This window comes from Lepidochelys olivacea, assembly GCF_965140295.1.
Source record: "Lepidochelys olivacea isolate rLepOli2 genome assembly, chromosome: 20".
Lineage (NCBI taxonomy): Eukaryota > Metazoa > Chordata > Testudines > Cheloniidae > Lepidochelys > Lepidochelys olivacea.
Genome location: NC_140430.1, coordinates 433,505 through 458,596, shown reverse-complemented (window position 1 = coordinate 458,596; position 25,092 = coordinate 433,505). Strand labels below are relative to the sequence as shown.

General features: G+C 41.5%; 1 protein-coding gene across 3 annotated transcripts in view; it reads left to right on the top strand.

Moving 5' to 3' along the window:
• Window positions 1-25,092, top strand: part of LIMA1 (LIM domain and actin binding 1) — a 41,605-nt gene that overhangs the window by 3,533 nt on the left and 12,980 nt on the right. For 2 of the 3 annotated variants that reach the window (XM_084610236.1, XM_084610237.1), the window contains exons 2-7: window positions 4,651-4,702; window positions 5,733-5,870; window positions 9,796-9,841; window positions 12,226-12,684; window positions 21,316-21,424; window positions 23,273-23,427. In XM_084610236.1, coding sequence (XP_084466362.1) covers window positions 5,752-5,870; window positions 9,796-9,841; window positions 12,226-12,684; window positions 21,316-21,424; window positions 23,273-23,427 — 888 coding nt within the window. In that variant the 5' untranslated portion in view covers window positions 4,651-4,702; window positions 5,733-5,751. The remainder of the gene's footprint in view (window positions 1-4,650; window positions 4,703-5,732; window positions 5,871-9,795; window positions 9,842-12,225; window positions 12,685-21,315; window positions 21,425-23,272; window positions 23,428-25,092) is intronic. The other variant, XM_084610238.1, reaches the window with a different exon arrangement.

Below are 25,092 nucleotides of genomic sequence, written 5' to 3'. Positions count from 1 at the left end.
TGTTTCTGTATTCTATGGTACCAAAGTTAAAATTCAGCAAAGTGGCCTGGTGTTTTGTATCTCTTGTTTGTTACATGCCCAGCTATTGAAGATTTTTCCTCATACGATGACCTAATGAGTCATAGTCCTGATAAATTACTATTTAGATGACAGACAAATGAACTTCTAAAAATCCTAGGACCTTCCTGTGAGTGCAAAAAGATACAACACTGAGCAACATACATAAAACCTGAAAGTGCATATACTGCCTATAACTGTTGACCTGAAGAAGAGCTCTGCGTAAGCACGAAAGCTTGTCACTCTCTCCAACAGAAGTTGATCCAATAAAAGATACTGCCTCACCCACGTCGTCTCCCTAATGTCCTGGGATCAACATGGCTACAACAACACTGCATGTAACGATTGTAGGTTATCACCAGAAAAATAAATGTATACACCTCTATTTTATTTAGATTTAAAAAAAAAAAAAGATCTTGGGTAATGAATTGGCAGATTAGTGGGTCATCAATGGGATGATTTAGTTGGGGATTGGTCCTGCTTTGAGCAGGGGGTTGGACTAGATGACCTCCTGAGGTCTCTTCCAACCCTAAACTTCTATGATTCTGTGATCAATGTATACCTCTGCTCTGCTTTAGTTGATTTTGCTTTGTTGGTCCCACTGCTCAGCTCTGATGTCCCTTTTGCTATTAACTAATGAGCTGTTACAGCAGATGTTTCTTTCTGCAGACACCTCAATATAAATGTCTTTAAAAACAAACCACTCAGCCCTACCTGGAGGCAGCTAACTAATAGGGAGTCAAATCTGTGTATAAATATTTTCTCTAGATCTTCCAATATATCTATATATAGGTTTTACTCTACTATGGTAAATGTAAAGTTTTAATTTACAGTGGCTGTGATGCAAATGGTGAAGTTTAGTTACGGCTGATGTACCATTTTCTACTCCACCTTTTGTAAATTGTCATGAAAACTTGCCAGGCTCCAAATATTCTCATCCACCCTTCCACAATGATGATAAAAATGCTAGTTTACTACCCCATTTAACCCAGCACGCGTGCCCCCTCCCCCCCCAACACTAACTCAGCTCAAGATGAATTTTGCAAGGCTGTTTTAATAGGTTATCTTAGTTTGAGTGATTAGTGTATTAGACAGTTATAATGCTATTTCAGAGTTCTCGGTATCATTACGTAAAACAAACTAAAATATTCACTAAACCTGTAATCTTGTAGAGACTTGTATGTTCTTAAATTCATGTACAATGAGTAGTCATATTCAGGTCAGATGTTCCTGTGTCTGAGCTAGTTTCCTCTTGAGGTGGAATTGCAGTGGCGTGGCAGGGAACCTGCTTTTCTCAGTTCAGAGAAGTCTATGGTACCAAGCTCAGATCTGACAAGAACCATGCACCCATCTGGTTCCATATATGGTAGCATCTTACTCCAGAACTGTGGTTTCCATGCCAGTGAGGGCTCATTATCCACATGGAGAATACTCTAGATCTCCTCCAACGGATCCAAAGAGGCAGTAATTGGGGTGCTTTCCTTGCCTCCATCCCAGGAACATGGTTCTGTAATCCCTAAAATCTGTTTTGATTTTCATGGGATACCATTACAAGGTGATAACCCCATCTGCACAGCTAGTCATGCTTGGGAGACTCCTTTTGTAGAGAATCTCTTACTGGACTAGGCTAATGGGTTGGTCTTATGGTCCTTTGGAGCCCTTTTAAAGAAGGCTTGCAGTTGTTACAGGTTTTACTTGAGTGCCTTTCCACAACATGCAAGAGGAATTTCTCATTGTGGACTGAGGCAGATTACAGTTTATTGTCCAAGAGGAACGTTTCTTAAATCCTCATTCTTGCTGTTGCAACTCTTCTTTTATAAGACTAGTCAACCATATTGGGCAAAACTCAAGGAAACTCAGAACTATGCTACCAAAAATACAACACAACAGTTGAAAAGCTAAAATAAAAACACTTTTAATCTTTAATGCTAACAATGTAAATTATTTACAGCCAGATTTGAATGGAGCAGGGAAGAAGTTGGTTCCATGACTTGTCAAGCAGATAGAAAGGAGTTGATGAGGCAGGTTATTTATGTACTCTCCCTATGGAATGTGTAGCTTGAGGGAATTTCTCATTCCTCCTATCGGGCAAATACTGCTCAAAAAGGTTCCATAACAATGTAGCTAGACATGACTTCTACAGTGGGACTGTGGAGGTAAATACATTTGGAGTACAGACATTGTTGCTAGCAAGTAACCCCTTTATTATCTACGCCTCTGCATTTCTCTGGGTGCCTCGTCTGTGTCCTTTAGATTGTGAATCTCTGGGGCAGAGAATGTCTTTGTATTGTGCAGCACAGAGCATGTTTGTACAAAACGGATAGTAAACTAATACTCATAGTAGTCAATGAATTTTGCTTTCTGGAAGTGGTCTGGAATGAATTACCCAGAAGAGGCTAGGAAGTAGCATGGATGCTTTAGAAACATGATGAATCTTTAAACAAAGTAAGATATTGGAAGGTGTTAAGAATATGGAACACAGGTTTGTTAACATCTTCCTGACAACTTTCATTTTGTGTGTGTGTGTACATGCATGCTACTTTGCTTCAATTTTAAAAAACATAACAGCGATTGCTCCTGTTATGGAAGAGATGTTTGCTGGAATGAGTCATGATTGTTTTAACACAGATGTGCCTGTAGGTAAAGGAGTGGTATCTGAAATGTAATGCATGTGTTATCTGCTGGAAGTCAAAATTATTACTATCAAAGGTAAATGAACAGAATGTTAGTGTTTAAAACAAGGTGTGTTGTTTAAACATTCCTGTTTACTTTTACCTTCCTTTGCATATTCTTTCTGTTACAACAGTGCAGCATTTTAATGTCCGTATCAGCTGGCCACCTCATCTTGGTAACAGGATTTTCCTCCTAAATGATCTGACCTTCAACAAATTAAAAATTACAAAAGAAAAGTCTTTTTGTACACATCTTAATTGCTTACAAAATGAACTAATTCCACTCCTGTCACTATTCCACCAAGTTGTACACCCAAACCAGGGTGAAACGGCAAAATCACACAATAGAGGTAACTGAAAGTGAAATCCAGCTTTGTTACATGCGCCCTGTTTAGAGCAAGTTGGTCATTTTCAGTTAGCGTTAAACAGCAGGCTTAATCCTGTAAAGCCCAGGTATGGAGCATTACATGTAAAAGTGCAAGGTACAAAGCATGGAGAAACTGATCCTGTTTTAACGAGCATTTCTGTGTAGTTAAGAGAGGGATATATTAGCACATGGATTACACTTACCCACAAATCTCAGCTATGCCTATTCACTGTCCCTTGGCTTCTTGGCATCCTTGGAAGGGAGCGGACTAACTGGTGACTAGAGACTCTTCTACAATGGAATTTTCTTTGGTTATAGCCATACATAAAGGGGCATTATTCCTGTGCAAACAGTGGCCTTGTCTGCCTATGCTGCAGTTTTCACAAAAGCAGCTATATCAGTGCTGGGTGTAATTGAGGAAAATCTCTTGCTGTAGACAAGGCCTTGTTAATGTGAAGGAATGTATCTAGAACTTGTGTACCTTTTAACTTCCACTTACACTGGAGCACAGCAGCCTTGCAGGAGCAAGGCCTTAATGTCTGTAGACGTTTAGTGCAAAATTATTTGTGTATGGAAGAATTTTGCTGCTAAGTGATTTGTGATCATGTGGGCTTCACTACATGCTTTCTTTCCGTGCTAGAAAAGGATCTTACAGGCTAGTTTCACTGGATTTTCAGTGTCATGAGACAAGACTTTATAAGCAAGTATTTTGAGTAACTTTTCATCTTGTGAACACATGCACTGTCTGCCCTAACTATGCAAAAATGTTTCAGAGTACATAGTTTGGAAAGTGTCAGACTGACATCAGTAAAATCAAATCCATCCAGAACTGAAATTACAGTCATAGTCCCCTTTATGACCCTTTTCAGGGATTTGAAACTTGGCCCTTGAAAATTTCAGCTGGGCATAGAAAGTCTGAGGTTTAGCACAGTAGTTCCTTGTTTGTTTTTCCCCCACCCACCCTACCATTTGAGGACCCAGTAGTATGTTTTTTACTGTTTGATATTGTGGCTAATATGAAAGCAAAACTTCCTATGCAAACTCTAGTTTTGGCACTGGTTTGTCAATATGTGCTGTCTTGGATAGTACAATAGTCTTGTCCTTTCAGAACTTGTGCCAGTGAAATTCAAATGGGCTGTTCTGAAGAACCCTGTCCTTGGTGTAGACACATCCATGGATGGTTCCTGGTACGCAGTGGTTACCATCTCTGGTACCTGAAGTTGGAAAAAGTTAGACTGTATTGACTTGTCCACCTACAGATTTTTAAGAGTTGTGCTCCAACTGCATCAGGAGTGTAGCCTGAAAGGATTGATCTGAAATCTGTCTAATGGTAGTGCAGCCTGGATTTGGTGTGCTGGCAAAGTGTTTGCTTCCAAACCAGGAAGTAATCATGAGTGCATCGTATCATAAAATAGGTTATCATCCTTATACACATTTTTCCCTATTCTGGGTCCTTTTTTGCATAGGTTAGAAAAATGTCCCTAGAGAAGTATGCTAGTTCTCTGCCTTTCGCTGTGGTGACACTGTCAAATTTTCTTAGTGCTTCCATTTCAGGTGTGATTTTTACTCCGAGTGGATCTGTATTCTGAGGACTCGTCAGCATCTAGTAAGTAAATCTTTTTTTTACTTGTGAATAGAGCAAATTAAATACAGGAAACTGAAAAAATATCAGTCTAGGTCGCATTTGTTTACTGTAACACTAAGGATCCCTCTCTCAATTTATGCTCCCATATCTTATGGGAGCAATCTTCAGACATGTGTGAAGAGATGTTACCTTAAAAACAGTGTCACCTTGCAGTGTCTCTGGCGTGATCAACTGATATTCTGCTCCCCAATATCACAGAAAGGAGGAACAAGCAACATGCCCATTAGGAGCCAAATCATTTGTGGCGTTATCATGGGGCCCTCAAAACTGTTCTAAAAAAATAATAATAATAATAATAATTGGATATGCATAAATTCTGGTTTTGCTTTCTGACAGCTTCCACACTAAAGAGCTGTTCAAAACCATGTCCCAGTTTACAGCAGTATAGTATGTTTAAAGCCATTCCTCTAGGTAACTGAGAGCTGTTGTAATATCAAGTCTGCAGTCCTGTCCATGAGCAGAGGACTTGTTCCAACTCACAAAGGAAGCGGCTGCTGCATTAAATCTGAAGACCATGACAATAAATGAGCAATGTTTGCATAGGAATTACATCCTCTTAGGTTTCATAACTCTAACCTTCTTATATAAATGCCTGAAGGTTTGTTTTAGAAGCCAGATTGGGTAAGGGCAGGCAGGGCTTCCTGGAGCTTTTCGTGCCATGGAGCCTATGGATCTGAATTGTGGGGGGTCTCCTGTTAGCGCTCTTTTCACTCTGAGCTTGTCTTCTCTTCCCATTCTGTTGCAATGGTCAGTGTTTTTACCAGTAAAATAGATTATAAAGTTCCTTGAATATGATTTTTAATCTAGAGCTATTGATTTAATTTTTTTATCCACTTGAACCAAGGAGCCTGCAGTGACTGTTACTTGGCAACAATTATATGAAACATGCTTGTAGTGCCCAAATAAAGACTGACAATTTGTAGCCACTCAGTCCAAATCCTTTTTGGATCACTATTTCATATTGATTTCTGCTTTGCTTTGTTTTTCATAGATATTTCTGCTTTCACAAGATGGAGCCATCTCCATTTAACAGAAGACAATGGACTTCACACTCTTTGAGAATCACTGCCAAAGAGCTTTCTCTAGTCAACAAGAATAAGTCATCAGCTCTCCTTGAGAGATTCTCCAAGTAAGTGCTGTGAGGCTTTAGTTGAAAAACAGGTGTGTAGCCTAGCAGCTGACACCTTCCAAGCTGATGGTGGCCATTCCCCGTCTGCACTGCTTACCTTTTTAAAATTCAGTTAAACCCCATCCTCTGTGCAATAAAATACTCATAGAATGTGCTTCAGGCAATTAGCAAATCCTGATGCATTAGCCATAGAACTACAATACCCCTTTCCGGCTGCCATTGTGAGCACTAGCACCCCCTCCTGCTGGAAGAGAAGGTGCAACCTTGACGGTTGATTCATGATATTCTATTAGGCATCCATAGTTAGGGCTTAGTAGCTACCACCCATGGATTTACTCTTTCATCAGAAACCGATCTTTGCATCCTTTGTATGAGATGAAAAGTTCACCAGTCCTACACTTCCTGCAAGGCATGGTGGCGAGCAGGATCTCCTCTCACAACTACAGCATAATTCCAGTTTGAAGCCCGGTACTGACAGTTGCCAATGATGGATTTCCTGATAGGAAACCCAAGGGGTTAAAAGGGCTAGTCTAGAAACAGTATTTTAACAAAGGGTTCTTCACAGATCTCCCCCTTAGCCTGTGGTAATCTTTGTTTACTGGGGGAGTGCTCACTTGCAGAGAGGCAAGATAGACTGTGGAATCTTAGATTGGTTTCCCATTCAAACAATAACGCTTTATTGTAACCAAGAAAGAAGGCAGCCCCACTCAGCAAACGCTTACATTAAGTGTGCTTGCTGGAAATGCATGTCATTGGTACTTGAGAAATGTACACACCACAGGTGGGACCTTCAGTGTAAATTGGGCACCTAACTCCCTTAGTCTGCTTTGAAAATCCCAGACTATTTTAATAATATAGGCTGGTATCAACTTCTGTAACTGGTAATGGGATGTGTGGAAGCCTCTCATGAGAGGCTGCTCCTCTGAATTATTTTTTAAATAACTGATCTCTAGTCCATTCCTGGAACATGCTATTTTGTTCTTTAGAAGTGTTGAGCGCAAGGAAGAAAATGCTTGTTATGTCCGTCGTCAGTGATTCAGTTGCCTCTAACTGTGATTTTGAAATTGAGCCTGGTCAATTTGCTAAACTTTAATAATCCTTTAAAATGGCATTTACTGGAGTAATTCACCGCACTATACTTTAACCAAGCAGGGCTTCCCTACCCTCATGAAAGCAATGGCAGGGCTATTTGGAAAAGGACACTTCAGTTACCACTGGGTTCACCAATCTTGAAATCCACATCAGGAAACCTAATCCTACTACAGCTCTTTCAGCTAAATCTACTGCTTTTAAAACCATTTTTATATCCCAAAATACCATGCAAACTGCCTGGCTCTTCTCAACTTGTGTTTAAGTTTGTGACTAACTATTAGTGAAATTGAGGGGCTGTTAGTGCAGACTTAAACCATGCATTGTGCAGACTCCTTTCCGATACTGGCACAATACCTCAGTCCCTGCCTTTAACATCCATGTCTTTCCAGGCTGCCGCCTTCTTCAGTCTTCTGATATTTTTTCCAATGCAGCTCACTCTTTGCCTATAATGCCCTTGCTATTCCATTGTTGGGTCTCATGCACAACTCTGCCTGTGAACCTTGTTCCACCCATGCAGTTGCCCTGCCATTTACAGTCCTGGGCTTATCCAGCAATAGTAGTCAGTTGTACAAAAATGGAGAGATTTCTCATAGAGTAGGATGAGATCACCATGTTAATTGTTGCAAGTGGCCAATCAGGATTTGAGCAAAAGCTTTCAAAATGTGCAAAACTAATTCATAAATCCAATATGCTAGAACCTCACCATCTCGTCTTACCTTGTAGGCTACAACTGTAGTGCACGCCTTTGAACAGCAGAGACCCAAACTTGTTACCAGACACGCTGAAATCAGTACTTTGCTTCAGTGATGGATACTCTTTGGGTATCGCTAGTGTTCAGGGGTTGTGATGGGCAAAAGAATCGGCAAAGAAATGAGACAGACGAGACAAATTTACTCTCCTAGAAATTAAACACTAAATTTGGGGAATATAAATGTCCCCCTCCCCCAATGAGCTGCTATTGATAGAGTAGGTCCAAATTCTGCAATGCTACCGGTGGCTGCAGCTCCCCTGACTCCAGTGAAGTTACACTCAGATATGCAGAGCTGATAATCTTTGCCCATGTTTCCATAAACTGATCACATTCCTTATTTTGAAAAATCAGTTAAGTCTTGGCTCTGCACAAGCCTGAGCTCCTGGTTACACAAATGTATTTCTGCCACATGCTCCATTGTCATGGAAGTTAGCTACCTGGGGCTGTCTGTCTTTCCCAGAGTCAGGTGTTTGCAGTGGCTTTTACTCTGCACGCACTTCATTTCAGCAGCCAAATAAAATAGCCTTCGGGCACCAGCCTAACTGTTCTCTGCCACTCTTTCTGTCCCCAACTGAGCTGTTTGTTGGCCTTTTATCTGACGATCAGGTGATCTGCTGATGATCACCCGATGCTTGACATCCAGTCAGTCACCTGGGATGCATCTAATCAGTCAGAGGTGGGGGCTAAGCCAGCTCCTTTAAAGGGCCACCCTACCCTCTGACACATCTTCAGTCTGTTTTCTCCAGTACATCTTTGTGTGTCTATCCAGGAAGAGGCAGAGCAACAAGGGACTCGCCCCGTTAGTTGCTCACTTCAGTTCCGTGCCTTGCCATGAAGGAACGGTGTTGGGAAGACAAACTTGGAAGCTTTGTAGCACAGTACATCCCAGATCCTCAAAGGCTTGGACCAGCGTAACTACATCCATCAAGCGCAGGCGTTTGTGTGGTTTTCTTCTGTCCTGCAGAATGGAAGTTGCTTATGCAGTTTATGGGGTGGGAGAGCAGCACAGGCTTTCTGCTTCTTTAGACTAACAAAGGAGAGGGAGGGAGAAACCTCCCATGCAAGATGCACAAATCCAGCACACAGGGTAACAAATGGCCTGATACAAAAATCAGTGATAGTGTACAAATATAGGTGGGGTGGTAAGATTTTCTTCTAGTGGATTAGGCCACCAGATAAGGTTTAGTCATGGGGTAGCACCAGCAGATATTTGAAGAGCTGTGAGTTTATAATGTCCTTTCAAATCTGCTAATATGTCACTAACTGGCCTTAACTTGGTGACAATTTGGCTTTAAAATTAAACCTCCGAACAGTTTTGTGATTTAACTTTTTAAAAACCCTCATATGACATGTTCAGAGGCTAGAGAATAATAAGGATGATATATGCAATCTGTTCTTAGGTTACTTAAGCATCTTTCAGCATCAGGCCCCAAGCAGGCAAGAGAGACCTAAGTGGTGTGTTTGATTCCAGTGATATGATGACATGGATGTGACTGCAAGACAGCTGGAGTTGTAAGGCTCCTGAATGGTACACTGGGGAATTCAGAGGCAGAATATAAATGTACCCAAATAGGAAACAGGCTACCATCCGTTGCTTCTGAAAAGTAGAACTTTAATGACCATAAATAAAGTTGTCGCTACAATGTTTTGGTGGGAAAACGTAGGGCTTTTTTACAGTTTATTTGGGCTCTCTTTTAGTCTTTGCAACCAACTGAACAAGGTCTTCCACGATCTCTTGGCTTTGGTTCTATCTGTCCAGGGTAATGAAGTGTGGGGTGGATGCTGGGTTTTTTAATGACTTTAAAATACCTTATTTGTCTGTAAGAGTTGTATTGCTCAAAAGAACCTGTCCCTGTACCTTGTTCATACACTTTTTTGTGTCTCTTACCACTTTTTCCATGACAACCAACCAGCCATACCGATAAGTGTTTGAGATCTCCATTTTTTTGTTCATGAGGTCTGGAATGTATGTAATAGCCTTGTTGCAGGGTGAATGTGCTCCCACCAAAGTATTTGGAACTTTGTAATGCAATTAAATCTTTTTTTTTTAATTTCCTCTCCCCTCCCCCCCTTTCCCAAAAGGTATCAGAAAGCAGCTGAAGAAGCTACTGCAGAGAAAAAAAGAAATGTAAGTATTTATGATCCTTCTGGAATGAGAAGCATTATGTAAATTAGGATGACTAGCTATGTTACACCTTTCCAGAGACTGCTGCTCTTGAGGGAAGCTAAACAACCCATATGTGCTCTGTGGCTTTTTTGTACCTTGTGTTTGCAAGAAAACTTGGCTCAGATGCAGTGTTTGCCTTTTTTCACTAAGGGCTTGCTTTTGGCCTGTCTTCTTGCACTGGGTTGACTGAAGCACAAGGAAGTCAAGTGACTTGCCCCAGGTCACACATTGAATCATTGGTTCAGTCCTAAGTAGAAGCCAAGATGCAGCTGGCTCTGAGTCCTCTGTTCTAATCACAAAACATGAATGGCCACCTCTGTTCTGAGCTGTAGGCAGTGGTATGGTTTCTATTCTTGTTTGCTCATTTCTTATCTATACTTTGAAGCTTAAAGGGATGCTGTCAGCTTCCAATAGTTCTAATTTGTTATCTTCCTTTCTAACTGCAGAATCCATTTAGGGGACCCTTCTCTGAAGTAGATTTTAAATCATTTGGACTTGCCTTGGGAGAGGAGAGAGCACCATTCTGTTTGGCTCTATTACAGTTTCACTTCCTCCCACTGCTCTGGGATCAGGGGACTCTAGTGAGTGAGAATGCACTAAAATGGCAAGTCTGCATTTACAAGCAGAATCTCTGCTTATTCTTCATTTAAAATGTACAGGGTTAACTACCGTGTCCAGAAGGAATGAGCAATTCCCTCTCTGAGCATGCTTCCTCAGTCATAGGTGAGCAATTTGATAGCACACTTAGTAAGCATTGCATGGCTTTTCTCTGGGTCACTGTAGCCAGGGAAAGAGAGACCAGGCAGGAGCCTGTTCAGTGCTCCTTCATTCCCATCCTGTCAGGTCTCAGTAAGTCTTTGGATGATCATGTAGGACAATAATTCTTGGTTAAAACATTTATATTTAAACCTATTTATAGGAGCAAGTTGTGGGGTGCTTTGTGGGAAGTCCTCTCTCAGCATGAATAGGGAAGAATGCCAGCTCACTACTGGAAGCCATTGCATCACTTGTATGGGCAGGGCAAAGCAGAGCCTAAGCACAGAATGACTCATGGTATGAGGCATGCCAGAACTCCATATGCAGCAGTGCACCTGGGATTCAAGGAAACTCTAGCTGCAGGAACTTCAGTGTCTAATTCTGTTCTGAAAACCCTTCATGTGGGGGACCTTTTTTACCTCTTTAATACACTGTGCCATTTTTCCCTACAACTTTGCTACTTGCTTTAAATACAGCGAGCAAATAAACTGATCTTTTCCTGAAGCTTAGGTGAATTCTAGTCAGTTTGTAAAGAAGCATTCAGAATGTGACTAGAAGAGTAATGGGGTGAGAGATTTAAATCCCAATATAGCTGCTAATCCTGTTTAATTCCCTAAAGCCTTGCAGACCTGTTCTACTTGCAGTTAGTTTCACTTGTGGTAGGATCCATAAAGAGCAGACCACAAAAACGCAGCGCTGGCAGGTGTTAGATGTGAATTTGCTAAATGCGGGGTTCTGTTGTTCGTATGTGGGGTAGTCACGGTTGAGCAGAAGTAGTCTGACGGTACTTGAATCTGAGGGGCAGTATTGCTGTGGGTCACTACCAGCTAACCCAGAATACGTTCTGTTGGCTCATGGCGGTGGTGTGGCAATGCTTGTAGGACATAACTTATGTGCATGAGTATGTGCCATTCAGGGATCACAATGTTACCTTCAGTAGAAGAATTAGATATTCCAGTGTATGATCATATTTTATAAATGGATGCAGAAGAATTGTAATGTTTAATTTGTATTGGGTGGTCTAAAATACAGTGTTTAGAGCCCTCTTGGCACTGAAATGCTGCCACTAACTGAAAGTGAAATGCATAAATCCCAAGTAATAGTGGTTTCTGAAAGATCATCTTTAGTTCTTGGAATAGATAGTTAATTGTTCTCCCTGCTTCCCTTAGAGCAGATGGAAACATTGCAACGTTTGGCATAGCACCCCTCCACATGTGGCTGCTTTTCCCATTGTTAACATAAGTCTCTCAGTCTAAAGTCCGCTAGTATTGCTTCTGTTAGATTTCCTTAGTGTGTGGATTCAAGCCTTTTGTGTCTTATTTAACTCTCATTAGACCTCGATTCCCTTTTTTTCCTTATAAGGCCATCCTGTTTGATCACTTCCTGCTTCGGCTCCTAGCTTTTCTCTTCTCCCCCCTCCCCTATCCTAGATGCTTTCTCCATGTGGCACAGTTGTAACTATTCACAGCTGTCTGAAAGAGCAGCAGGCTAAGATCAGCACTGAGTCTTTGCTTCCTTTTGTACAGAAAAGAAGTGCTTTAATGCTTCATCAGGCAGTTTGACTGGCATTAACTTCTTGTTGTTTTTAGAACACAGAAAATCTTCCTCCTCATTTGAAAAGGGGGACTCTGAGTGTGTTAAAGAAGAAGTGGGAGAATCCAATATTGGGAACACAGTCTGGGACGGAAACGCTACAAAGCAACTGTACTGAGGTTAGGCAGAAGGTCGCCAGCCCCAGTGTTGGAGTAGAAACCAACACTGCTTCTGAAGCAGAAACTGACCAAATATCAAGGGTCTATACTAGATCTCAACTCCGATCGCCTTCTGGAGCCTTTGGCCAATTGAAATATCCAAGTGTTGACAGCAAGGAGTCTAAGATCCACTCATTGGAGAGTGATAAAATGGAAAATTGTGTAAGAGAATCCAGACAAGTAGGCAAACCTGAGGCCAGTGAAAACCCAGACTCATCAGGGAAGATAGAGAAATATAGCATCCCACTAAACAAACTAAAGATGATGTTTGAGAAGGGCGAAGCAACTCAAACAAAGGTAAGGATTGTATAACTTCAGACCTTAAGAGGCTAAAAATTAACTGCCTCCTGGGCATCTGAAAACTCTCTGCAGGGGGTGGTTCAGAGCTATTAACTGTACAAATGGCAGTTTTGTTTTATTACTGAAGCTGAAAAATGTATCTTGAAGTGATTGGTGCTAAAGAGCTGAACACTCTATGGATGTCGCTGACTCTCCATGTATGCAATCTTGTAACTGTGTTGGTCCTAGGATATTAGAGAGACAAGATGGGTGAGGTAATATCTTTATTTTATTTTATTTTTTTATGATTGGACCAACTTCTGTTGCTGAGAGAGACAAGTTTTTGAGCTTACACAGGACTTCAAAGCTTGTCTCACCAACAGAAGTTGGGCCAATAAAATATATTACCTCGACTCACCGACTCTGTTTCAGAGTAGCAGCCGTGTTAGTCTGTATCCGCAAAAAGAAAAGGAGTACTTGTGGCACCTTAGAGACTAACCAATTTATCTGAGCATAAGCTTTTGTGAGCTACAGCATCGGATGAAGTGAGCTGTAGCTCACAAAAGCTTATGCTCAAATTGGTTAGTCTCTAAGGTGCCACAAGTACTCCTTTTCTTTTTGCAACTCTGCGTTGCAGTTCTACAATAGTAGTGAATTCTTCTTTTAACATGTTAATCTAGGATGGATAGATTATTTCTCTCATTTTTGGTTGGATCCAATTGAAAATACAGAATGGACTGGTATTTGAGTAAATTTTTTTTTTTTTTTTTTTGGAGCAAGGTGGGGCTGACTGCTTCTTAATTTCTCCTGTGGGCACTGAGCAGTGAGTCATTTAAATGTTAGTTGTAAAAAAAAAAACTATTAAGCTCCCTTTGTGAATAGCTTAACACCCGCTGCTGTGGGACAGGAAGGTCTGCCAAAGCTACAAGAAAAGTCTAAGGGCTTACTGTATAGTGTACTGAGCTGAAACTCCATCTCTTTTTTGCTATCCTCTCATCTGTGTATCTTAATAAATGTTTCCTATTAGAGAAAATCCTCTCTCAGGGAAAATAGCTAGACGAGCTCACGCCTTTGCGAGTTTTGACTTGCAAACGCACAGGGCTTGCATTTTCCTACAATTGCTCATGAAATTTGATCCTGCATGTGGACTGCAATTTTGTCCCCAGGGAGAATTGCTTAACTAGAAAATGAGTTGCATATGCCAGTGACTTACAACAGAGTCCTGGGGCCTTGATGCTGGTGGATTCTCCAGTTTTCCCATAATTCCTTATATTTCTGGCTTTCTTTTACTCCGGATGGTTTTATTAGATCATTCGGTAAAACAAAGAAAAATCTTGGACAGGGAAGATATTTACTTTAGATATTAAATAAATGAGGGTCTTGGGGGACAGAATCTTTGGGTTAGGCTGAATATAGGCATTAAAAACGGTTTCTCACAGTAACTGTTTAAATCTGAGTTCTTAGTCTTCATTAATGTTTTTAAGAGCTGCCTTTGCTATTGACTCCATCCGTACGGTGCTAATTACAAGTTTCAGAGTGGCAGCCATGTTAGTCTGTATTCGCAGAAAGAAATGAAGTACTTGTGGCACCTTAGAGACTAACCAATTTATTTGAGCATGAGCTTTCGTGAGCTACAGCTCACGTCATCGATGAAGTGAGCTGTAGCTCACGAAAGCTTATGCTCAAATAAATTGGTTAGTCTCTAAGGTGCCACAAGTACTCCTTTTCTTTTTGCTAATTACAAGGAGCAGTAGCAAGGTGTGACTTTGGAGATTTCTTCTCAGGAATTCAATCTCGGGGGCACAAGTTCCCAGAGCACATGAAAACTCCACAGGAAAGTACCAGTTTTCCAGGCAAACTTGAGTAACTGTATCTGAGCATGGGGGGAAGGAAGTGTTTTTGAGCTGACCAAACTACTCATCTTCAACAACTGGAATTGGTAACTGTATGTCATAGATAAGTTATTTGAAATACTGTCACAGCAAGTCCTGAAACTTTGAGGGATTCTTCCCTTAAATTCCAACTCTGCCCACGCAGAATTCATTTTGCACATGCCTTTTTTTCCCCTCAATCCAACTTATCAAGTAAAATGCCTACGTTTTTTAAAATGAAGAGGAAAGGCCTTTGTTGCAACTAAAAAGCACTACTGTAAGTTTTCTGGCCCTGGAAATTTTAAGGGGTATGAGGGTGATAATATGCAGATTGTCATGCAGCATAGGAATATACTTTAGTTGCATTCAAGTAGGGAACAACTGGAGAAGCAGCACAAGTCTAGGTAGTTACAAAGTGCAATGTGCTGAGTTCTGTAATTCAACATGGATAGCTCCTAAATTGATGCTTCTGACTGTCTCTGCCCCTTATGTCCTCACCTGCATCTGTTTGTAGAAACAAAACTATCCCGACTCTCAAAACAACCAAAAAATGGCTGGATTAAATTTTGCCCAGGGATGCCGCACTACCTGTACGAGCCCAGTTCTTCTTTTCTATTCAGATTTTGATCCAGCTTCTGAATCTCAGAAGCAAGACAAATTTTTATTGCATCTTTGGGAAGAAAGTACTTCTAAGCACATCAGTAGCAGCCTGCTGAAGAGGGTGTGGGACTCAGTGATGCCTGAAGCAAAAGACCAGCTTTCCTTTATTACTTATTGGTTCTAAAGTCTCAAGTCTTTGGCAGTTTCAAAGATACTTCAGAGTGTCCCAGTGACTCACATCAAATAAGGCACACAAGCGCAAGTAGTAGAAGAAAGTCACGGGGAGCATAACCTAAAACATCCCATCTAAGCATTAAGATACGATTGTCCCTTTCTGTTGTTTTGAGGCAGGAACTTGTTCTTTTTGACACTGTTAATCTACTATGCAGTGACTTTTATTCTTATGGTGCTATATAAATTAGGCATGGTTTGCCTAAAGCAAGATGAGTTGTTTGGCAAAAGACCAAATGGAATGGCAGCGCTGCACTTACAGAATCTTTCACCCAAGAACCTGGGGCTTCCCAGAGATTGGTGGGTTTTTTGTGTTTTTGGGGGTTTTTTGCATACTCCATTTTACAGATGGGGAAACTGAGGTGCAGCAAAGTATAGTACTTTGCCCAAGGTGTCACAGCGAGTTTGTGGCAAGTGCCTTACAGAATCGGATCATTAGCTAATCAGTTAGGTATCTTCCCTCCAAGTAGTCAATACTTGATCCTTCAGGTGAAGGTATTCCTCCCCAGTCCTTCCTCCCTCCCCCCCAAATGCATATGTACAGTTGTTGGGGAGGGCTGAGGAGGTGATTGGCTTGAGACTTTAGTACACTTGTTATGTTGCTGCATAGCTACAGTCATGACATGGTCTACTTCCAGTATTTGAGTCTGATTTCCTGCTGCAGTGAATTTCAGTTTGACAATATACTGAGTAAAGTGGTATTTCCCTCTATTCTAAACTTACTGCCCTATAACTAGGTTTCAGAGTAACAGCCGTATTAGTCTGTATTCGCAAAAAGAAAAGGAGTACTTGTGGCACCTTAGAGACTAACCAATTTATTTGAGCATAAGCTTTCGTGAGCTACAGCTCACTTCATCGGATGCATACTGTGGAAACTGCAGAAGATCTTTTTATACACAAAGCATGAAAAAATACCTTCCCCCACCCCACTCTCCTGTTGGTAATAGCTTATCTAAAGTGATCACTCTCCTTACAATGTGTATGATAATCAAGTTGGGCCATTTCCAGCACAAATCCAGGTTTTCTCTCACCCCACCCCCCACACACAAACCCACTCTCCTGTTGGTAATCTACTACCCAAGATCCATAAACCTGGAAATCCTGGGCACCCCATCTCAGGCATTGGCACCCTGACAGCAGGATTGTCTGGCTATGTAGACTCCCTCCTCAGGCCCTACGCTACCAGCACTCCCAGCTACCTTCGAGACACCACTTACTTCCTGAGGAAACTACAATCCATCGGTGATCTTCCTGATAACACCATCCTGGCCACTATGGATGTAGAAGCCCCCTACACCAACATTCCACACAAAGATGGACTACAAGCCGTCAAGAACACTATCCCCGATAATGTCACGGCTAACCTGGTGGCTGAACTTTGTGACTTTGTCCTTACCCATAACTATTTCACATTTGGGGACAATGTATACCTTCAGATCAGCGGCACTGCTATGGGTACCTGCATGGCCCCACAGTATGCCAACATTTTTATGGCTGATTTAGAACAACGCTTCCTCAGCTCTCGTCCCCTAAAGCCCCTACTCTACTTGTGCTACATTGATGACCTCTTCATCATCTGGACCCATAGAAAAGAAGCCCTTGAGGAATTCCACCATGATTTCAACAATTTCCATCCCACCATCAACCTCAGCCTGGTCCAGTCCACACAAGAGATCCACTTCCTGGACACTACAGTGCTAATAAATGATGGTCACATAAACACCACCCTATACCGGAAACTTACTGACCGCTATTCCTACCTACATGCCTCCAGCTTTCACCCTGACCATACCACACGATCCATCGTCTACAGCCAAGCTCTGCGATACAACCGCATTTGCTCCAACCCCTCAGATAGAGACAAACATCTACAAGATCTCTATCAAACATTCTTACAACTACAATACCCACCTGCAGAAGTGAAAAAACAGACTGATAGAGCCAGAAGAGTACCCAGAAGTCACCTACTACAGGACAGGCCTAACAAAGAAAATAACAGAACGCCACTAGCCATCACCTTCAGCCCCCAACTAAAACCCCTCCAACGCATTAAGGATCTACAACCTATCCTGAAGGATGACCCAACACTCTCTCAAATCTTGGGAGACAGGCCAGTCCTTGCCTACAGACAGCCCCCCAACCTGAAGCAAATACTCACCAGCAACCACATACCGCACAACAGAACCACTAACCCAGGAACCTATCTTTGCAACAAAGTCCGTTGCCAACTGTGCCCACATATCTATTCAGGGGACACCATCACAGGGCCTAATAACATCAGCCACGCTATCAGAGGCTCGTTCACCTGCACGTCCACCAATGTGATATATGCCATCATGTGCCAGCAATGCCCCTCTGCCATGTACATTGGTCAAACTGCACAGTCTCTACATAAAAGAATAAATGGACACAAATCAGATGTCAAGAACTATAACATTCATAAACCAGTCGAAGAACACTTCAATCTCTCTGGTCATGCGATTACAGACATGAAAGTTGCAATATTACAACAAAAAAACTTCAAATCCAGGCTCCAGCGAGAGACTGCTGAATTGGAATTCATTTGCAAATTGGATACAATTAACTTAGGCTTGACTAGAGACTGGGAGTGGCTAAGTCATTATGCAAGGTAACCTATTTCCCCTTGTTTTTTCCTACCCCTCCCCCCCTTAGATAAGCTATTACCAACAGAAGAGTGGGCTTGTGTGTGTGTGTGGTGGGGGGGAGGGGGAGAGAACCTGGATTTGTGCTGGAAATGGCCCAACTTGATTATCATACACATTGTAAGGAGAAAAAAAGGGAGTACTTGTGGCACCTTAGAGACTAACCAATTTATTTGAGCATAAGCTTTCGTGAGCTACAGCTCACTTCATCAAGTGAGCTGTAGCTTACGAAAGCTTATGCTCAAATAAATTGGTTAGTCTCTAAGGTGCCACAAGTACTCCTTTTCTTTTTGCCCTATAACTAGTGTCCATTTGTTCTCATGATGGCATAAGATGAACAAAAGAAAGGACTATACCTCTCAAACTTTGAATCCCTCAACTCCCTGCTAACCAGAACCATAGTTTCTTTAACACATGTCTCTAGATTGTAAGCTCCTTGTGGACTGTGACCAGGTTTTGCTCTGGTTGATAGGATAGCCAGTACAGTGTGCTTTCATGCATAATGGAATGAATTACAGCACTTGGGAGTATTTTGCCCAATCTGTTTTCAAAGCATCATGAAAGAATATTACCTTAAGTTTCAGGAAACCTTAGTTTTTTATTTTATTTCTGTTGATGTGTTTAGTCTACATAATCTGAGTGAAGATTTCAGGGAAAGTTTGTTCAAATCAGTTCCAGTCTGCTGGCAGGAAGGAGGATGGGGGATGTGGGGAGGAGAGAGAGGAGGAGGAAACTACTCCTTAAGGAACTCAAGCAAGCTTCTAGATGTATGCATCTCTGTTTTTAGAAAGGATTGTTTGTCATCTAAATGAGAATGGAATCCAGATACTCACAAGATTTAGTTATGTAGCTGAGAGCTTCTGGTTTAAGAGAGAACTACTATTCTTTCGTATTTCCAGATGCATTTACCTGACCAATTAAACTTTCTTCCTGGGTCATACTGTGCTGTTGTAAGAACTTGTTTGTTCCACCTTCCTTTCTGCCAACCACACCCAGTATAAAGAAGCATGAACTTTGTGTTTAACATTGCAAACTAGATGTCAAATATGTCTCCAGATTTATGCTAGTAGGATCTTTCAATGGGCTAATGCATCTGAAGTTCACCTTCTCCCTTACCACCGCCCCTTAGTACTGTTCCATTAGCAGCACTCTCCTGAAAATCTCAGCCTAAAATACTGTTTCATCTACTGGGAGAAAAGAGAAACTGTTGTCTGTACTTTAATCCCAAACTGTAGGGTTTCAAGCACTTCAGAGTGTTGGCTCTGTGGTGGTGGAACTCAACAGGAACGTGCAAGCAAATCTTGGAGATGACTGAGGAGTCTGCAAATTCCTAGAAGAGCGTAGGCTCCACTTGGGTGCATCTATCAATACCTTCACCAGAAGGAAAAGATTTGTGTCAATAAAATGCTTTTCCAGTAAGAAACATTACCAATTTCCTAAACTATAGAAATATAAAATTTCTAAACTTGCTAATGGAAAACAAGGGATTTTTCCAACTGCGTTTTCCTTTCCTGGTGAAGTTCCTGTTCTATGTGCTAAAGAAGCCTGATTTTTCACAGAGATTATCTTACAGTACAGCTCTAAGTATAAAACTGGAATTTCTATCAGTTTGGTGACCAGCAAAATGAGACTTGTTGGAAGCAGGAAAAGAAATGTGTGGTCGGAGTGTCTTGCCAAATCCCCGCCCCCGCACCCCCTCAATTTCCAGTGGGCTCTGAGACTTAACTCTTCCTGGGGAGAAGAGAGCTCTCATCACCTCATGCTGTTTTTATAGGTTGACTTTCAGCTGTGAAAACATCCAATTTTGGTGTAGGCAAACTAAACTGTGCACACGACAGAGCATTTAGAAGAGCTGTTGAAACTTATTTCTATAATCGTTAGATTTTTTTATTGTGCACTAAAAAGTTGTATAGGGAGCCATTTGAGGGTTGATTGGAGCAAATATGTATCAAATCTGAAGGAACTGACCAGAGCATCTGTGTTTGCTGCTAGTACAAAACACCCTGGCATAAGAATGGCCATACTGGGTCAGATCGATGGTCCATCTAGCTCAGTATCTGTCTTCTAACAGTGGTCAATGTTGGATGCTTCAGAATGAACAAGGCAGTAAGTAATTGAGTGATCCATCTTGTCATCCTATCCCAGCGTCTGGCAGTCAGGCTTTGGGACAGCCAGAGCATGGGGTTGCATCCTTGACCATCTTGGCTAATTGTCATTGATGGACCTATCCTCCAGGAACTTTTTTTTTTTTGAACCCAGTTATAGTTTTGGCCTTCACAACATCCCGTGGCAGTGAGTTTCACAGGCCAACACTGAGTTGTGTGACTAAGTACTTCCTTTTGTTTGTCTTAAACCTGTTGCCTATTAATTTCATTGGGTGACCCTTGCTTCTTGTGTTATGTGAAAGGGTAAATAACACTTCCTTATTCGCTTTCTCCACACCATTCAGGATTTTTATACACCTCTCTCCTATCCCCCCTTAGTCGTCTCTTTTTTTAAACTGAAAAGTCCCAGACTTTTTAATCTCTCTTCAAATAGAACTTGTTCCATACCCCTCATCATTTTTTTTTTGTTGCCCTTCTCTGCACCTTTTCCAATTCTAATAACTTTTTTGAGACGGAGCGACCAGATCTGCACATGGTATTCAAGGTGTGGGTGTACCGTGGATTTATATAGCGGCGTTACATCCAGCGTCACAACCATGTGGTTGGTGGTTTATTCTGGAGATCTGAGGCTATTTCTGTCTAGCACCATCCTATTGAAGTGTCAGCCTGACTACCAGACCTAATTTGGGGGTCAGTCTGACTCTGATAGGTTGTACTTATTGACTGCTATCAAATGTAACTGTAGTCATAAGCTAAAGTTTTTGTTCTCCTTTGTAGTTACTGAATGGTAATGCTGATGTATTGGTATCTTAACACCTATTTCTCTCAATTTCATATCTTGATGAAACGATTGTTACTGAGCTTGTAAACTGTTAATTTATAAACTGGTATGAGTGCTTATATATCTCCTTCCCTGGACATCTAGCTTGTAGGATATGTTGTGGATATCTAACATGTGGCATTCTAGTTGTCTTTCACAATCAAAAGGCATCTGTGGATATGTCTGGAGAGGTAGGTATCCTGTGACCAAACTTGATATTGCTTAAATAGGACGTCATGTGCTAGATTTGTTTAGTCCAGTAAAGGAGATTTGCTAGAGACACCTATGCATCTTAAAGGATTATGCACAACAATCTCTGCCTTGTCCAAACACCTCATAGGTGGGTTTTTGTCTTACAGATTTTTCGGGACCAGAGTAGGACTGCAGGTAGCAGGAGAATCTCTGAAAACAGCTTCTCTTCAGAGGACCTTGACATCTGCTCTGGAGAGAGGAGCCATAATGCTTCAGGTTGATTAGTCTTGAGCCATTTGGGCCTGTGCATTAAAACAACTCCCTTTTGTGCATGTAACAGGAGGGGAATAATGTCTGACAGAGGAAGGAGACAGAATGCCTTCCATCTGAGGCTCAAGGCAGTGTGGCCCTTGAGCACAGAACTGGGACTAAAAGGAGCTGGGTTCTTATTCCCTACTCCGCCACTCTCCTGCTGGGTGACCTTGGGCAAGTTGCAAGACTGTAAAATGGAAATAATGATACTGACCTCCTTTGTAAAGTGCTTTGACGTCTACTGATAAGTGCTAGATAAGAACTAGGAATTATTGATGATGATATTTATCAAGACTAATAAACTAAGATTTTTTTTTAACGTAATATCCTTGCACCCTGTATCTTTCTCTGGGATCCTACAGAGAAACTGAGGCATGGGAGAAAAAACTTCATAGCAGAGCTAATAGAAGCCATATCTCTTGATTCCTAGTCCCATTTTCTATTAGATGGTACTTTTTATTTTCTACGAGAAGAAGCAGCTTAATTTAGAAACCAGAGAAATAAACACTCTTGTCCCTAATTCCCTGCCTGCCAGTATTTCCCTTGTGACCCAGTAGTGTGAAATTCTTCATGTTGCTTTAAATCCCTCCAAAATTTATACACCTGCTATGGAATTCTTGACTGATGAGCACTACCTTGTTGTACAGGTATCTTCAAACAGCTTTTGTTAGAACAATAGCTTTAAATGCAACACCTATGTTTCCAGCCTATGGCTAGCATTGAATTTTACTTCCTAATGCTGTAAACAATACCCTTATCTGAGCCAGGCTAGAGAGAGCAATGAAAGGTACCAATTCTTACCAGTGTACACCCTATTAAAACGTGCCTTCTAAATTCAAATGAAATTTTCATTTGAGGCTGGGTTAGTTAGTGAAAGGTCTCTTCATTTCTAGTTCTCCACATCGTGGTCAAAACTATTATGTAAATGGACCTTAACTGGGAAGTGAGGTAGTTGAATAATCAGAGGTGCTGGGCCCTTAAATCTTTTCCCTGTCTAAAATAAAGGCTGTAAGATAGTGGTGAACTGATGTGCAGAAAGGATGACTTGGTAATCTGTGACAGAGCACTGGGAGTTAAGAGATCTGGGTCCTATTAACAGATCTACCACTGTGGCTTTGGACAAAATGCCTAATCTCTGTTCTTCCATCTCCTGCTCTGTAAAATGGATAGCTCCTGCCCATCTTGCCAGCATGATATGAAATTAGGTTTAGTTGTTTATGAAGTGTTTTGCTTTGAGATCTTCAGATGGAAGACACCATGTAAGTGGTATATTTGGGGATTTGTTAGTAGTGTAGGGTTAAGCTTTCACTCGTTTTTTTTTTTTTTTTTTTTTAAATAACCCTATGTGCCTTCCCTTCTCTTCCTCCATCACATTCCCAAAAAAACCCTGGGTACATTATTGGTGTAATGAACAGTCTTGCATTACCATTCTTCTCTGGGTTAAATATAATTGAACCCATTTGTTCTCAGCACTTCTCACCTGCTATCTGCTTGATAATGCCTATATATTCTTCCAAGTACAGATTGTTTTTACTGTCTTTACTGCTGAGGAGTTTACTGGCTGGATTGTGCGAAAGCAGATGTTAACTGCACTTTCTGAGGTGCTGCTTTTCGTATTCAGTTGTATTTGCTGGGGTAGACTGGTCCCCCTGGTATAGCATAAGCCATGGGATAGAACACCTCTCAAGTTTGGGATTCCCATGTGTTTTGAGAGTGGAGGACAAAAAGACCTGAATCTCTTTGAACGGAAGATTTTACTGTTCAGTGCTTCACTTATAAGGTTACTCTAACCATATAACCTCCTTGTTCCAGATCACCTGGTGTGTAGCTCTCCAACATTCAGCCCAGACAAGCCAGAGACTAGAAGAAACCTGGAGATGCCTCCCCTAACAGAAACTTCAATAAAGGATAGAATGGCAAAATACCAGGCAGCTGTTTCCAAGCAAGGCAGCTCCACAGGCCACATGGTGCGTCTGTCTGTTCTATCTGTGAAGTAGCGGGTGTCATATTAGTGTAGCCCTGAGGCCAGTAAATGGTTCTGATGGAAACTAGGCTATTAAAATGTAATGTTCTCATGTTTGATGAGAACAGAGTATTCATTGGTTTCAGAGTAACAGCCGTGTTAGTCTGTATTCGCAAAAAGAAAAGGAGTACTTGTGGCACCTTAGAGACTAACCAATTTATTTGAGCATGAGCTTTCGTGAGCTACAGCTCACTTCATCGGATGCATTCCACGGTATGCATCCGATGAAGTGAGCTGTAGCTCACGAAAGCTCATGCTCAAATAAATTGGTTAGTCTCTAAGGTGCCACAAGTACTCCTTTTCTTTTTTAGAGTATTCATTGTCTCACTTGGAATTAAAAGCTGTCTTCTGCTCTGAAGAATTGAGAAAACTGCAGCAAGAGATGTGTACTTGCCTCTTCCTGAAATAATCTTGATACTTTTTGTCTGCATACCTTCCTTGGAAATGCAACTGGCATCTTTTCTTTTTCTGCATGTCTGTAGCACTCTGTATCTGAGGATCTCTGCATGCTTTAAAAACATTAATGAAATGTAATCTTATGACCCCCCTGTGGTTTAGGGGAAAGTGAGGCACAGTGAGATGAAGTGACTTACCCAAGGTGATACAATAGAGTTCAGATCTCCTGATACTCTGTCCTGTGCTTTATAACCAGCCATCTTCCCCTTTGCAACCATTCCTCTTCACATCCCTTTTCTCATCTGTTCGTATGAACTCAGTCTGTTTTTTCTTACCTGTGCTATTACAAAGATCTGAGCTGTCCTCATTGGCCAGATAGCTGAACAGGAAATGAGAAGCTACTGCATTGTAGCTAAAGAAACAGCAAGAGTCTAAGGAACTGTCAATTGGAACCATCAGCTTTTTTTAAATGTTAGAGGCTTTTGTTGATCTTGTGTCCTTTCTAGCCATACATTCCAAGTGGATGACCATATTCTAGGTAGAAAAACTAGACTGACTTTGGCCCCCAGTGTTGAAGAGTCTCCAAGTTAATCTTGGGAAGTGCTTGTGGTTCTTAGAAGTGTCTATATCTAGAGATGCATTTTGAATCTTGCTGCTGGAACACCCCGGCCCAAGCTGAAGGGATTTCTCTCTGCCATATGCAGTGTGGGTCTAATTCTCAAGCCCTTGGGCAGTAATTGAAGTAAACTTAACGGCATGAGCTGAAAATAATTGCAGCCAATGTAACAAATCTGCTTAACTGCTAATAGCAGATTTTAGATCATGCTTCCCTGTGTTGCATTCAGTTTGCTAAATTGCCTTTTCCAGTTTGTAACAGAGAAGGCTCGAGTTCACTGACTAAACCATTCCCAAGAAGCCAGCAGCCAACCAGTTTAACAAGTGGGCTCCTTTAGGTTTTGTTCACAGTGAAGTCCAAACCACACCAGCTGGAACAATAGCCTGGCTTGGTGTCCCATTGTGAGCAGAGCTTCTTTGAATGCCCCTGCAGGCTGAGCCTGTGCTATATAGATTATCACCCTCAGTCACTCCCAGCAGGATTCTATCGTGGCCTCTTAACACTGATTGTAGCTAAATGTGGATGCAAATGGCTACAGCTACAGCAATAAGAAAAGGAGGACTTGTGGCACCTTAGAGACTAACTAATTTATTTGAG